Source organism: Eutrigla gurnardus, assembly GCF_963514095.1.
Source record: "Eutrigla gurnardus genome assembly, chromosome: 19".
Taxonomy (NCBI): domain Eukaryota; kingdom Metazoa; phylum Chordata; class Actinopteri; order Perciformes; family Triglidae; genus Eutrigla; species Eutrigla gurnardus.
In genome coordinates, this window is record NC_139930.1 from 5,206,859 (window position 1) to 5,223,960 (window position 17,102).

General features: G+C 41.5%; 1 protein-coding gene across 2 annotated transcripts in view; it reads left to right on the plus strand.

The window, feature by feature from the left end:
• Window positions 1-6,950, plus strand: part of wdr7 (WD repeat domain 7) — a 113,945-nt gene extending 106,995 nt beyond the window's left edge. For both annotated transcript variants that reach the window (XM_084035283.1, XM_084035284.1), the window contains one exon: window positions 2,915-6,950. In XM_084035283.1, the coding sequence (XP_083891409.1) occupies window positions 2,915-3,118 (204 nt within the window). In that variant the 3' untranslated portion in view covers window positions 3,119-6,950. The remainder of the gene's footprint in view (window positions 1-2,914) is intronic.
• Window positions 6,951-17,102: the final 10,152 nt, after the last annotated feature.

Sequence of the window (17,102 nt, forward strand, 5' to 3'; positions counted from 1 at the left end):
ACACACACAAATACAGCTACATAGTGATGTTAAAGAGGACCTACTATAGGTTCCTGCTGGTCCCCTTTCCTTCAGGGTGTTATTTAGGTCTCTGTTCATGTGAAAGGTCGCCAGAGCATCAGAGCCTAAAGTCCACGTCCAAAGACCCCACAGGAACGCTGCTCCTGAACCGAAACGCCTCAATTCAAACCTTGCCTTTTCTCCTTCAAAGTGATGAGTCATTTGCATAATATCTGCCCAGTCGCTAGTTTGTCCCGCCCTCCAACAAAGCTAGTAAGAGTGGAGCTGAGCGTGGAGTCGCCACGTTGAAAAGACAAAAATGTAAATGTCCTTCGTGTGGACTTCTAGAAGAAGAGGAGCTGAAAAACAAGAGGCTGGAATTCATTTTTATCACTATTATCACTATTCCTCAGCAGAACAACTCCTGTTATCTGTCTGGTTAGGGGGCGGGGCATTTCTAACAAACATACTAGAGTTTGACCAATCACAACGGGGCGGCTGTGGCTCAGAGGTAGAGCGAGTCTTCCTCCAATTAGAAGATTGGTGGGATGAATCCTGTTTTCTTCAGTCCGCATTCCAAGGTGTCCTTGGGCAAGATACTGAACCCCAAATTACCCAGAAGGCTGTGCCATCGGTGTGTGAATGTGTGTGAATGAGTAAATGACTGAATGTAGTGTAAAGCGCCTTGATTAGTCTAGAAAAGCTCTATAGAAATGTAGCTCTTTTTACCATTTACAACAGAGTGGAGCAGCTGACCTACCAAGGTAGACTGGGCTTTTTGGGAGGGAGGGGGGGGGGGGGGGGGGGGCAGGAGCTCAAACAGAGTGTTTTAGAGAGAGGCTGAGAAGAGCTGCTGCAGCACAGCCTGATGGGAAGTCTTTAACGGCTTAAAAGGTTTAGTTTTTAGGCCGTAGAAAGTTTTAAAAGGCCAGTGTGTAGGATTTAAGGGGATTTATTGGCAGAAGTGTAATATAATATTCATAATGATGCTTCCTTTAGTGTATAATCACCTGAATGAGCCCTTCATATCTACTTAGGGCGCAGGTCCTCTTCACCGTGTTTCTACAGTAGCCCAGAACGGACGAACCAAACACTGGCTTTAGAGACAGCCTCTGTGGTACTCTGACGCGCTTGTAAAGGGAGGGGTGAGCGGATGTTGTGACCTCACCACTAGACGACCAAAATGAAATTCCAGAATCTTCTTCAGTTGCCCTGTTTCTCCAAACATTACCATCACGTCTGCAGACCTGAGAAGTTACTTCAGCCGCAAAGGAAACGTCACAGCAAGAATAAAAACGCTCACACTTTCAACTCATCTCACCAGCTGTGGGATTTTGGTATCAAAGAGGCCCGTCTGCAGGTTTTTCTTTCCCTGAAAGCAGCAGATTCAGTGTTCGGCTGTCGTTGCATCTGTCGTTGACAAAATGTGTGCAGATTGAGCATTTTATTTTGAGTCTGTTTATTTGTTACAGCCGAACCAAACTGAAGAAATCCACTTTTTAGATCCTGCATCACATGCTTTACATCCAAAAACAAAATAAATAATTGCAAAGAAAAGTTTCAGCTTCAATTAGAGCAACATCCAAACAAACAATAACAGCAAGTCAGTGGACCAATCACACACGTGAATGACAAACACACACACACAGACAGACACACACTCCTTATCTCCTTCCCAGAACTGTTATTTTGAATGAAAGGTCTTTACGACCTCTGACACGACTGTCTGCAGACAAACACACACACACACACACACACACACACTAATGGCATTACTGTAAGCATAAACCGCTGCTAGCGCGCCGACAAGACGGCTGCTGTGGTAATGAGCTGGCAGACGCTCTGTCGGTGTGTGTGTGTGTGTGTGTGTGTGTGTGTGTGTGTGTGTGTGTGTGTGTGTGTGTGTGTGTGTGTGTGTGTGTGTGTGTGTGTGTGTGTGTGTGTGTGTGTGTGTGTGTGTGTGTGTGTGTGTGATGGGCGGTGTCGTCTCAGGAAACGATGGAGTTTCTACTTGCTGTGTTTTTCCTACGCACACACTCGCTGTGTGTGTTCCTCACAGGACGCATCGACAGAAGCATCACGGGTTAAACTCAATGTTTCCTCAGAGGGTTCACTACTTCCATCACTAACAGGAACTGCAGACATCTGCATAGATTAAAATGAGAGCGCATCCATTGTGTGAGACGTGCGAGTGAAAAACACGTCTGACACACTTACAGTCTAGACTGCTGAAGTGTTTTAGAGGTGGGCTTTAGGGGGTGTGTGTGTGTGTGTGTGTGTGTGTGTGTGTGTGTGTGTGTGCGTACTTTTTTTTTTTAAAGGCAAGTTTGGTGAAAGCAAGTCTTTAGTAGGCCTACTTTATTTGCAAAAACAAAAATGGAATTCTAAATCAGGCGTGGAATGAAATGGAATGAAATTTGACAAAAAAGAAGAATATAAAACTATCAGGCCACATCTTCCAGCTCTACATCAAACACTTTCTGCTACAGGTAGAACCATATTAACGAGTGGTGAGGGGGGAAAGTTGCTGGTTCCCAACATCTCCTGGATGAGCTCACCGCTCTACAGGTTTACGATGTGACCGGACCAGTTAGAATTATGTCCACCTAGCCAGTTTTGTGCAGTGGATTGTTAAATGTGTGTTTTTAAGTGTAAACTGGAGTTTGAGCTCACCATTATCACGTTTGTTAATTGATTTGTTCTTAAACCCAACAACAGGGCGACAATTTAAATGGTTTGCTCCAGTGTGAGAATTTCCTACTTTTTGTAAAGTTTGAAAACACAACTTAAGATTCTGGTGACTGTATTTCCTCCTTTGATGGACTCGATGTTACAGCAGGAGAAGGTCTGATTGGTGAATTGATGGTGTCTATGAGTGTTGCCTGCAGCTTGTCGTGTCTCTGCTCCTCCTCAGATGAACACCGGTCTGCTGGGCAGCATCGGGATGTTGAACTCGGCCCCTCAGCTCCGCTGCATTAAGACCTACCAGGTTCCCCCGGTGCAGCCAGCGTCCCCGGGCTCCCAGAACCAACTGAAGCTCGCCCGCCTCATCTGGACCTCCAACCGCAACGTCATCCTCATGGCCCACGATGGCAAGGAGCACCGCTTCATGGTCTAAAGCCAATCTGTGTCTCCAGCTTAGCCCTCGTTGGCATCTCTCTTTTCGGGTTTTTAATTTCATTCAGTCACTTTAGTGTTAGCTTGAAATGTGTTTCCGTAGCTGCTGAGTCCAACCATTGATAGAATCTAAAAATAAGAGAGGCTGATTGTTGAGGCTCTGGTGGTTTCATTCACAGATTTGTCTTAAAAAAGGACATTTCACATGAAAAATCTGAAGTTATCAAACTGTAGTTTGGTCAGAAAAGTGTGCAGGTCTGGATCATCGTGAGGAAACTCACTGTAATTTATTTCTAAGCTGTGATAGAAGGCTTGTTTACATTCTGAATTGTGTTGATGTATATTTTAGCGAACCCCTTCTCGTCATTCCTATTTATTTGCTGTTTTTGCCAGATATCTCAGATCTCCTCTGCCGCCATCTTGGGTCCCAACTGTTAAGTCGCTGACATTTGGCTTCCTGTCTATTTTTTTTATTTGATTTTTTTTAATTTTAGACCTGAATAAAATCATTGTATTATTCATATTGCAGCAACACTGATGGGAACTTGAATTCAACATAGAGATTTAAAATGAATCGGTCTTTGATCTGTTTTCTGTTCTTTATATTCATATTTTGTTTGGTCGACTCAACAATTTCTTTACGTTGTTGGAAGGATTTATTTCTGATAGACTGTTAAACATACGTGAAAGGAACAACTTAACTGCTCTCTTGAATGCTTTGGTTCTCTCCACGCACTTTTCACCTTTCAGACGGCTACTTTGGTTTGCTGTTACTTTTGTGACACCTTCGAAGTGTATTTTCACACACATTCTCACTTCAGACTGCTCGTCCTAAAAGCAGGATCACAGTGAATCTGTACTGGAGGTGCAGCTTTACTCACTACATTACAAAAATGGCAAAAAGCATTAGAAATCAGTTTAACTCTTGAGTTCAGAGTTCAGGGCTCCTTGGTATCTGGCACTTTTCGGTCCAAAAGGGGCAAAATATATTTTGTGAATCATCCAAGTTCTTCTAAGTTGATCCGTTTCTTTAAGAATAGATATCTGACTCCAGCGTCCATGTTGAGATGTGACTGAGATCTGATCGCTCTGTCCAGCTGAACGCCAGATCCTCCTCACATTCATTGCAGCCAGGACTGCTTGTAGCCTTTGCTCAGCCATTGCATCATAAATGGCTCTTTTGCAATGTGAATTAACAAGTTTTGCTTCTGTTTGAACATCCCTTTTGATATTTTTATTTATTTTTTGGCACAATCTAATCACAAAGTTTTTCAGGTGCATCTACCTTCAAGCGGTCAGGCACCGTCTGATTGCAATCCGATCATCTAAAACACATTTTAATGCAAGGTGTGAAGGAGGTTTGAATCCGTTTTTTCTGTTGAGTAGTTCTTAGTTTGGTGTTTTCAACCTTCCTAAGTGTTATTCAATAACCGATGGTTCCCGATGTCTACATGTTGGTCCAAGTTCCCAAGTGAAAATATTTCTTATCATTTTTTTTTTATTATTTCCCTCTGGCTTCTCTGGATTATCCCTCTCATGATGTAAAACTATTATGAAGTTTATGTTTGAACAGCAGCTTCCTCCTTTCATGCCTCCTTTTAGCCCACACTTTGGGGGTGATTGTGTGTTTGTTTGCAGATGACAATGTTTTATTTTTCACTGATAGATGTGAAGACTTCTCTTTGTCTTTCATTTTTCATTCATCCCGCTCCCAATGTGTACATGTACAGTATATATATATATATATTTCATCAGAACTGCTGCGTGGTGTTGTCGGTTAATCTTGTACAATGAGCATCCTGTTTGTTCGGTGTATTTATTGTGGCTGTCCGTCCGCCTGCCACACGCCTGACGTTTTTTTGGAAGAAACGGTTATTAAGGGGACACGTTGACAGTTTTTGTATTTTTTTCTTTTAAAAGAAAGCTTCTCTTCTTGCTAACCGTACCTAATAATAATTATTTTCATAACCATATCCAACACTTCTTATACAGAATGCTAACAGCTTTAGCAGCGTAATCTCTATATAGAGCAGCTGAAAGTCTTGCTTTTGCTGACCTCCCGTGGTTTGTTTCCACTTTGCTTCAGTGATGTAGAAGTGTACTTCAGTTTGTGTCAGTACTCCATGACATCGGTGTTTGGTGTCAATATATTGAATACTCACTTTGAGGTTTTCCAGCATGTCTCCTTATGGTTTTAGGCTCGTTTTTTTTGCACATTGTACCTTAACTGTTGGTCTGGACCTTCTTTTTCCAACGTAAATCCAACAGTATCATTATTAAACATTCAACTCAAACAATGTAGTTGAAAGAGCGGGAGAACACTTAGTGAAAAGGTTGGGCTGTGTTGTTGGGTCAAACAAACAGACTTTCACTCAGGACACCACTGTTTGTGTCCTCTGTGAAACCAAGTCTAAGTTAATTTATTTTAAAATACTATAATAATCTCATTTACGTTCTGCTGCATATGTTATTCAAAAAGAACACTCATTTTAATCCCAAACCACAATCTTTTCCTTAACCTATCCATACAGTTGTGTTGTGTAAGTAAACCTAAATAGTAAGTATGTCTACGTTGGAAGTTTATTTTGAAAAGACAATACATATACATGTAATGAGCAGAAACTGTCGGCGTCCCTGATGATGTCCAGCACTGCCACTAGTGTAGATCATCGTGCCACTGACCAACTGTTGGTGTTTCACAGGTCGGCAATGAGAATGTGTTGGTTTTAGTGCTCCGAGTTTTATACAGAAAGAGAAACATATACAGATATGATATTTATGGAGTCTATATAGTTTATTGTCACAATCTGAATTTATTTTGGTCATGGCTCACACAGGAATTTGTCAAGATACTTAACTAGCTTTAATTATATATTTCCCTCTCTTCGTCCTCTGTCCTCCCTCCTGTCCTTCCGCCATCTCCTGTCAGTTTCATGTGTGCTGTCAGAAAGCTTCTAACACTGTTACACACCTGTAAACCTGAGCGTGTCAAAGCTTTTCACAAGTTCTTCCTCTCTTCAAAAAAAAAATCCAGCAGCTCGTCAGAAGAACACACACACACACACACACACACACACACACACACACACACACATGTCAAGTCCAGACAGCTTTGAGATCTTAATCTTTGGTTTTCTCCACCACTTTTAACAGTTTGAGAAAATATGTTTTTGGCAGCCTCTCTAGGGAGGCAAGGTGAGAAAAATAAAGGAGGAAGAGTAAGTAACAAGTGAGGAAGATCCAGTCATCCACCAAGAAAACGGAGGTTCTTTGGTGGTGGTACTGAACCGTAATGTCTAAGAGAAGCGTCTGGTTTTTCATCAAATGCAGCAACATGGAGAAAAAAAACTAAGACGTGGTGGAGTTTCTGGAAGTTGTCTCCAAAGGTTCATTAAGTCCTATCAGCAAGAAAGGTGACAGGATTATCAAATGTAATATGAGAGGAACATTTTTACATTTATCGGTCCCTTTGTTTCTTCCATTTCCTTTTTCTTAAGAACAAAGGATTTTTAGTTTAAACGTGTCGGGTGTGCAATAACCACATTGTGTTTTGTTTTTTTAAAGAGAGGGAATGTTTTCAACATTCAAACATCCAGATCTGAGTTCACACTTAATCTGATCACCTAATCTTTTTCTCATTAACGTCTTTGATTATTTATTGTATATACAAAAAAACTCAATCTATTAGTGTGAGTGTGTGTGTGTGATGTAGTGCATGTATATGAGCTTCGCTTGATGTATCACAGCAGGTTGAATCCACACAAACAACACGTGTTGTGTTCAAATGTGTTGTTGTTGACTTTGTGTCCAATAAAGATGAAAATGAGACGTCAGGTTTTAAATGTCTGAGCTCCTGTTTTATGCTCCTTATTATTTCGCTTACTATTTAGTATTTACCTCCAAGTTTCAGGGATATGCCTCCGCGATGAACCTTTTTCTGACTGGAATAAATGAAGTAAATGAACCAGCGATGAGAGAGACGGTGCAGCAGTTGTGCCGCGTTCTGTTCTGTTGTTCTATGCATCTGTCACATATACAGGTCTGATCTTTCCCGTTCCAAAGGAACAAAAAGTTAAGCCCTGATTATGTTTCCGCGTAGTGATCACGCAACGGCCACGCAACGGCCACGCAGTTGCTGGGAGACCGTGATGGTTCTGCGTTGGATTTACGTGTCGAAATGCAATTCAATGCCACACCGGTAAAGGGTGCTATGTTTTTTGTAAAGACTGACCGACCGACCGAGACTCTTGCCGTATATCGTCGTAGCCTCGTTATAGCGTATTTGTTTACTTTCCGGCTTTAAACATCCACTATTTTTCAAAACTTGGTTTTTTATTTCTTTGTGCAAAAGCGACAAGGTGCAAACAATAAAACGAGGTGCAAACAATAAAAGTAGCCTTTTAAAAGTTTAAATGGCGGTGTTTATGAGTGGAAACCGGATAGCGGTCTCCAGTGGATGTAGTTAGCGGACCAATCACAGCCAATGCCGCTGCGTTGGTGTTGCGTTGGTGTTGCGTCGCCTCGACGCGCGTCTAGGATTTTTGGGAGGTGCACGTCAGGCCCTTGCGTTGTGACGACGCGGAAGCATAACTTGGGCTTTACATTGTGACATCAGTAGATCCCAACTCATAGTGACGTTGGTCGGTTGGCATCACTTTAAAAACACTGGTGGCCCAGCGCGTCACACGATGCTGTAGCGGTAAACACACCGTGGGAAGGAGAACCATCATGCTGGATTGGTAAAAGCTGATTTGTGGACGACGCTTTTGATGCCTCGATTTAAGCCGTTGCCATCTCATTGTTTTAACCAGTGAAGGAAGTGACCATATTTGGACTGTGGAGGAGCGACGGGAGGATCTGACGAACACAAGCGGCAGAGCGGCTGGATTACTTACTGGATCTGGATCCATCTGGATTCTGGTGTGAAGATGCTAACAAAGTTAGCTGAAATATAAACATAACATTAGCTATTGTTATCATGTTAACGCATTAGGTCGGTATTTTGTGCAGACCAACACTGTAGCAACACGCCCACATAGGTCTCTCACAGACATCAGCCACTATTGGCAGCTACAGAAGAAGAGCTAACTTGTGTATCTGTTTACACGGCAACCAAACAAGCTGAGGACTCGTTGCTGCTTTAATAGGCCTTTTTCACAGCTCACATGACAGATACACAACAATAGAACAGAGCCATTGTTTGCGTTATTTGGAGTCCTTTTTCCTGCTTAGATGAGTCAAAACGTCCGCTGCGAAAAAAGGCCCATAAAGAAGAAGTCAATATTTTCCTTCAAGCTGTGAGCGACTGCGATCTGATCTCACACGGCGATATTAGCTTCCCATCCAACACCATAAAACAGTAGCAGGTTTACTTAGTGGTGGTGAGCAGCTGGAGGTGTGGCTTTCTTCTTCATCCCATGTTTCTTCTTCTACTGAGACTCTGATAAAACACTAACATCTGACAAACGTAAAATATAGACCCATGGAATGGTTATGGTGGGAAAATATTTCCTATAATTGAACACACATCAAATAATAACTAATATTCGTAGCACTTCAATTCTTTAAACATCTGCAGCTATAGAAAGCTGTTTTTCTGTTTGACTAATTAATGCTGGGTTTACACACACACACACACACACACACACACACACACACACACACACACACACACTAACTAACATCATGAGTTCAGAGCCGTTTTAATGAGTCTCTGATCACAGAGCAGCAGATCAATCTCCTCCTTTAATCTCAGACCTCACTTCTGTTTCCATCCGTCGGATATATAAACCTTCATCTCATTCCCTTAAAAATCATAAAAGCCGAAGCCTTTAAATAATTTAAGGGTGGATTATGATTAAAGTTGTAGTTGTGTAAAGTTAACTGTTCAGTTATTCACTTTTAACTTGAGTATATAAAACGGGGCGTGAAGCAGTAAAATAAAACAGTGATTACAGAAAAAACAAAAGAAACAAATGTTCAAACTACTCTTAATTTCCTTTTGTTGTTTTTGTTCTTTTAAATTATGATCATTAACAATGACACACATTAATTCATTCATAGTCATGGTTAAAAGAAACTGTTGCCTGGTGGTTAGGTCTTGTAAGGTGGATAGTCTTTTTCCATTTGAACACATTTTTTCTCAAATTATTTGACTTGTAAAATAATCACAACAGTGATTTTGTGTCTTCCATAAAGTAACTTCTGACTTCTGATAAACAGAATTAAAAAACAGCAACATTGAAAATCGAAGCAGCAGAGGTCAAGATATCTGAACTTTTAGTCTGACATGACAATCAAGCTCCAAAAACATCCAACATCCTACATTTCCCACAATGCAACTGGATTAGGTTTTTTATCAGACCCTGACCCATTTAGTACATTATGTTCCATTTACAGTCAAACAGACCAGAAAGCATGGGATGCTTTAGGGCGGGGCTAACGTTTGATTGACAGGTTGCTACCAAAGCTACTAAGATGACTGTAACACTTAGCTGTAAAGTTGACCTTGAATTATGAAGCTGACTTTGTTAACAGCTTCACACCAGAATCCAGATGGATCCAGATCCAGTAAGGTTGCTGCTTTGGGGTGTCGCTCTGCTGCTTGTATTCATCAGATCCACCCGTCGCTCCTCCGGAGTACAAATATGGTCACTTCCTTCACTGGTTGCAAAAATTCCAAGATGGTGAGGGCAGAAATGCTGAACTCGAGGCGTCACACCTTAATCCACAAACCAATGGGTCGCACGATGACCACTTCTATTACTACAACAACTTCTCATTTACAGTCTGTACTTTCAACTTGATTAAACTGTCCCTTTAATTAAAATTAAAAAAAACTACAGCAAAAAGATATTGCCTCTTTCATGTTATTATTTTTTATTCATCTAGTATTATTACTCTCTATTCCCTCTTTGGTTCTTTCTTCCTCTCACACCTTCCTCTTCTTGTATCTGAAGCTGTAGATCAAACCTCCCGGTGGTTTTGACCTTTGACCTTCCAACTGCTCCATCCAGAAACACCAACCATTCATCACACACCCTTTCTGTTCTCTCTCTCCCTCAGACTCTCGTTTGCTCTGCAAACTGATTTTTCGCTGCCTCTTTTTTTCCTTACATACGCAGGATCTGTTATCCTCCTTCGTCTTTAATCAGCCCTCAGTATGAACACCATCAGGTATCGATGGTATTGATCGGCAGCTGTAATCTGCAGGCACAGCTCAATGTTTTTCTTCTCTCCTCCTTCACACAGAACCACCATACAACCTGCAGACCTCCCAAAAGTTTCACAACTAACTTCAGGAAGAATTTCAGCTTTCACTTGTGTTGCTTAGATGGTTAAACCGGGGAGATGGACCAGGAATAAAAGCCAGACCAGCACCCCCCACCCCCAGGAGACATACCAGCACCCATGTGACACCTAACAAGAATTAAGAAACGCAGATTTGATTTCTTACATTAAAGGTTGACTCTATTCAGAAACAATTTGTTATATCACTTAAAAGAAATTAAGCTAAATTAAATGCTCTGACAATTAAATAAATGTCCTCGGTGGCCGTGACAGGACTGTAAAAACCTCGTCCAATCAAAAAAGTCGTGCCAGAGAAAATAATTGGACGGATTGGATATTTGCACTTTGCCGACCTCACTCGTTTGGCGTTCTGGGGGCGGGGCTCTGAACAGAGGTCTGAATGACTTTTTCGGATCGGCGATGCTTTCAAAGTCAAAGTTTCTGTGGTTTTTCCAAATGACCTACTCTGCCTTACACAGAACGATGAATGAAATAGAAAACATTTCTTACTTGGCAGCTGTAATAACCATTTAACGCTAAAACCCTACTATTTAAATCACTTCAGACTTGTCTGGAGTCACGTGACTTGTTGGAGACGACTGGAGACGTGTTTTAAATAGTAAGGTTTGAGCTCAAACGCATGTGTTTAGTGAACATACGACTGGATACATAAGATTTGGATTACATGCACAAGTTGTGTGAGTGTGTAAACTGAGAATTTGACTCCATTTTTTTTTACTTTTTATTTTTTCTACGTTGTTTGATTCTCTGTTCACCGTTTTTTAAATATTGTGAGTCATAATCTGCAAATTTCAAAGCAACGATTGAGCAAGTACATGACTACGGTAAAAGCTGTATACTTGACGTCCGACAGGTAGAGTTCAATGAAGCTGAAGAATCAGAGATGAGCGTGTTTGTAGCTCATTACCAGCCGGGACAGTGACGCTGGTTTGGTTTTCCCTTTGTGAGTCCTCATGGCAGCATGTGGAGACACGAACCACACCCAAGGTTTGAGGACTTGACAGCATCTCACCTGAGTCAGGAATGTTTCTTGTTTGTCCATGTTTGCATGAGTTGTCTTCCTCATTGTGTTGTATTTTCACAAGTGTGACTGTTTGTTCATATTCTTCCTTGAGGGGTCATCGTGGAATATAGGAAAAGTCTAAAAAGCAGCAGGAGGTTCAGTCTCTTTGGTCTCAGCTCATCTTATTGATCCACTGAGTCAGCCAGCCTTCACTACTCCCCCCTCTCTCCCCCTCCTCCCCCATCTTCCTTCCTTCCTTCTTAATAACACAAATAAACAAATGCATCAACGGATTCATCTTCAAATCACTTTCTCCTCCACCTGCTCATTCTTTTTCTTTAAAAAACAAATTTTGTCATTTAGTCAAACAAGGATTTTTAAGGGGAAATAAATAAATAAGATTTTTTTCTCATCTTCCCATCAGAGGTGTTTTTCTCCAAACACCACTGTTTGTTTAAGTTGCTCTGGATGTGAAAGTTTTGTCGAGATCAGAAACTTGTGTTGTGTGCTTATCCATTATTGATGTTCCCAAAAGTTCCTGCGATTCGGCTGCAGGTGTGTTTATTTTTTTTCTCAAGATAAAAAGATTATCAAAAGATCTGCGGTTGCTTCTAATCGATACGACCTCACAGAGGGATGAGAGGGAGTTTTAGGAGGCAAATACCTTCATTTGATAGCGACCTGTTTGACCCAGATACAGATACAGCATCGCTTCTGTTTGGAAAGTTTACCTCGCTCACTTTCGCAGAGAGCGTTTTTGAATGTTTAAGCTAAAATTCACACACGTCTCTAATGCTCTCCATCTTCACAGTTACAATAAAGATGATGGAACGTCAAACCGAAATGAACAGCGGCCTCCTGGGTTAAAGTCTGACACTGTCATAATCACCAGACCGGCTAGAGGACTTTGTCAGGAAGGAAATCCATCAGAAAAAACTGATGACTGACATGACAAACGTCCAGCAGGGACACCCGGCTCTTATAATTGCAAATAAAAAGAAACAGTCAAACTGAAACTGTCATCCCTCAAGTCAGTGTTTCAAATTCAGATTTCAAACTTCTCGCTGCGGTCTACTTGCAGATCTTTATCCCTACAAACAGTTCCAAGCGGTCCACTTATCCACCCGCATCTTCCCTCTGAGCCTCCTGACAGCAGCAGCACATCTCAACATCAGAGCCTTCAACCTGCTAAGTTCCCTTTAATCCTGAGAAAGTATCCGCGCATACTTAAACGTGGGACAAAGTGCTCCGGTGTCGACGTTTAAAGAGAAAAAAAACATACGGAGGAAAGTCGATGTTAAGTGCAGAGTGAAAAGGAGATCAAAAACACCACGATATGTGTGTTTAGCTCCGACAAGCCCGGAGTTTGTTGGTGAAGTTGGTGAGGAAGAGGAGGGTGGAGGGGGAGGGTTTCGATTAGTTAAGAGCAGAGAGGCTGTGATTCTGCTCAGCTGGAGAGAGAAAGTATCGACGTGGAGTCAGAGAACCTCGGCTTCCCCTCGCTTCCCTCCCCTTCGGTCCCTCAGGTGGGCATTAAAACCCGGCCGAGCGAAGGAGGGATGGAAGGATGGAGAGACGGACTGATAGAAACCCTCGAGAGCCCAGCCGGAGCTTTGATTCAGCGGCGTTTCTCACATCAACCGCAGGAGTCTGGGGCCCGCAGCTCGAGGAGGGGCCGCCGTCTTTAAAACCACAACGCTGTCAAAAATTAATCGCCGCCGCTTTACTTTTCAATTATCAATTCAGTGTTGAGGCGCGCTGCAGCTTAGAGCCGGCTTAAGGTTACGAGCGCCTGTTAATGCAGGGGTTTGTGGGATCGGAGCGGGAATGATGTGTGTTTGGTGTTTTAAGGAGGTGAGGGGGATCAGAGGCGATCAGGATCATCTGAATACACTCAAAGAAGTGATGAGAGGTTTTTATTGCACTGGAAACCTGCTTGTAATTATGCTAACTTCTCTAGCAAACTGTAACCCGGGATTCTTAGCATGTCAGCTAACTAGCTTCCTTCCGACGGAGGTAACGGAGCGCTACCTCCAATCCCAAGGAGCACATGTTTAATTGACTCATCCAACTCATTCAACGGTCCCTACGATATCTTACACAAGGTTATTGTGCAACGTCCAGCAATGCGTCAACGTTGACCTTTGGCTTGTTGTGGGACTCTTACAACAGTTTCCTGTGTGTCAGTCATGTTTGATTGGCCCATTCGTCCACCCAGACCTCCTACATTGACTTTCTCACTGGTTCACCTCCCTGAGGGCGGCCCTCTTTAGCAAATTACTACATTTAGTCACATCAAGCGAGTTGTTCGGTACGTGACTCGTTAGTTGTGTTCATCATCAGTCCTTATTTTGAAAAGACGCGTGGAATGTGCGGGTATTGACACATCGTCCTTTAACCTTGGAAACTAAAGCTAGACGGTCACCGATGATTTTCAATACTATATTGTATCAATGATGTCGATACATCATTTAGTCTTAATCTTGAAAGTCTTTTTCTTTGAATATTAAAGTGAAAATAGTAATATACAAAAAGAGCTTAAATCTAACCTCTGTCGAAGTGGGAAAAATCAATATCAACTGCCATTATAACGGCCATTATTGAAAACGATTCAACAAGATTCTCCAAAGCGATGTATTGAAAATGAAAATGGAATATCATGATTATGACTGAGTAATAGTTATTCAAGATGCTAAATTTAATGATCGGAGCATTAATATTGCAGCAAACAACGATCTGCAGTGTGGAATCTTTTCGTGCGTGTTTGTGAACATGCTCATCGGCTAGCTAGAGGCCGCCGCGCTGCACTGTGTCCACACAGCGGGTCGATAACGTCACGTTGATTCTGTCAGCACTGCTGCTGTTTGTCCTGTTAGCACTCCCGATCTTCGCATCTTTAACATACTCAGTAGTTCACAACACGTTTAGGGACGTTACTTGGTTCCCGAGAAGCAGTAACGTTTATTTTCTGATAAACTGCAGCTCACACTGAACATTCGCTGTTAGATTCACTGTTTGCAGCTAACCTGACGTCCAGCACACCTGCTGACCTGATCTCAGTGAGCGATCCCTAAGAGACTGCGTTATTAACAAATACATTAGTAACTACTATCTGCTTACAACAACATCTTAGTGTGTCATAACCCATTCATGTTTATATACTACTTATGAAAACAAAATGGGAGGAATTTAAGAAAATGATGCCACCAAAAATAATTGTAGATTTTAAATAAGCAAAAGATGTAAAAACATGTGATCCTTTGCAGGACATAAATAAACGTAACAATACCCCAGTGTAAAATACTCCTTTGTGTAAAGTAACTAGCGTATAATGTGTATATTAATCACATTGTCTGCACCGCGTCACTTTTTGCAGTGTTCTGGCTCCGTACTTTCTCCCGATGAAAGGTATCAGAGCCTCGCAGAACAAACTTTCTAATGTTACATATTGATCAAAAATTACTTATGCAGCAAATTTAGGCCGCGCTCCTTCACTCTTCTTCTCTTAATTCCTTTCATCAGTCGGCGTGAAGGCTTTTCTTCATCGAGCGCTGCAGCACGAACCTTCTGAGGAGGAGACACTTTTTATCTGCCTGTCGACTGACCTCATTCTTTATTATAAGGAAACCAAAGAAAAGTTCATCTGCTGCCCTGCTTTACTTTTAGCTCTCATGTTCTTGATGTTTCACTCGTTTCACAGCAGTAAACACTCCCCTCTATCTCCTCCTCGTTTCCTGTCTGCCTTTATTTTGGCGGTGTCACTACTCACTGTACAGTTGTAGTTATGTATGAATGTTTATTGAGAATTATTATACGCGATATAGTGGAAATAAAAGTATCCCACATTTCTTCTTGTAAAGTAGTTAACAGCCAATGGTCCCTAACCAAACATATATATACCATCATGCATTGCACTGATGTAAAAATGAAGGAAGTAAGCAGAGAGAGCAGAGAGATTGACACATAAACACATAAATTGAGATGCTGCCAGGAGAACTTAACCTTCGGTTTCTGTGAGAAAAACAAAGTCAAGTTCCTGTATGTTCATAGTCAAATGAAGCTGATTCTCATCCTGATTAAAGTTGGTCTAAAATGCATAGATGTGTGTGTGTGTGTGTGTGTGTGTGTGTGTGTGTGTGTGTGTGTGTGTGTGTGTGTGTGTGTGACTCCGAGGCCAAGGCCACACACACACGTACACACACACACACACACACACACACACACACACACAATGCTGTCTATTTAGACCATCCCGCCTCCACACATGTCCTTTGACCTTCTGGGTTGTGACCTCTGACCTCTGCTCTGCTCATCACAATGTCACCACATCCTTCTGTGTGAGTGTGTGTGTGTGTGTGTGTGTGTGTGTGTGTGTGTGTGTGTGTGTGTGTAATGGAGGAGTTCCTGGAAACAACCCATCTGTCCCTTGTTGGCCACACAGATAGTTGTATCCAATGTTTGTTTCTATCTTTGTGAGGACCTGAACCCTAAACCTAAGCCTAACTGTAACAATCACCTTAAAGTCCTATGATCTATTTTATTAACATAAAATAATAGAAAATTTTCTCTTTTTATATTTCTGTCTTACTTTGTCATAATAAAAAGATGATTTTCTCACATAATTACTATGAATTTATAGGTGATGATTCTGAGGTGTTAATGAACAAATGTGTTCATTTAATAATTATAATACTAATTATGAGAAATTGTCATATGAGATCATGTTTGAGCCAAGATACTGGGATCATTTCTAAAAAAAAAAAAAAATAACAACACAATTATATTATCCTTGTATAATAAGAGACTAAAAAAAGAAGGTAAATGAGGAGACAGATTTGAAATGTAGGTTTTATATTTAATGCACAAAAAAAACAACACTTGTATCGTCCTTTAATCTCATATCTATCTCTTTCAGCGGCTTTTCACAACTGTGTTTCGAATTCAGATTTCAAACTTCTCGCTGCGGTCTACTTGCTGATCTTTATCCCTACAAACAGTTCCAAGCGGTCCACTTATCCACCCGCATCTTCCCTCTGAGCCTCCTGACAGCAGCAGCACATCTCAACATCAGAGCCTTCAACCTGCTAAGTTCCCTTTAATCCTGAGAAAGTATCCGCGCATACTTAAACGTGGGACAAAGTGCTCCGGTGTCGACGTTTAAAGAATATACGAAGGAAAGTCGATGTTAAGTGCCGAGTGAAAAGGAGATCAAAAACATGACGATATGTGTGTTTAGCTCCGACAAGCCCGGAGTTTGTTGGTAAAGTTGGTGAGGAAGAGGAGGGTGGAGGGGGGGTTCAATAAGTTAAGAGCAGAGAGGCTGTGATTCTGCTCACTTTATATGCACTAAAATACACAAAACCAACAATATCATGACTTAAAGAGCAGATCAAGCTGTTTAACTGTACATTCAGATCAGAGGTTTGATATATTAATATACAGCAAAGTAAGGAAACTACGGAAGCCCCAAGAGGCCAGTGAGAAAAAGGATTCCAGTGATCCGTTTATGACTTAAGAACAGATTTTCCCAGGTTAATCTTTTAAGGTCCTTAAAAAATCAAACACATTTTAGGCCAGTATTTCATTTTGTCAGTGTTTGTTATTGTAATACTAATTTCAGCCACAAGGGCTGAAAAGTTTACTTCCAGTTAATTTTTCATTTCTCCATACA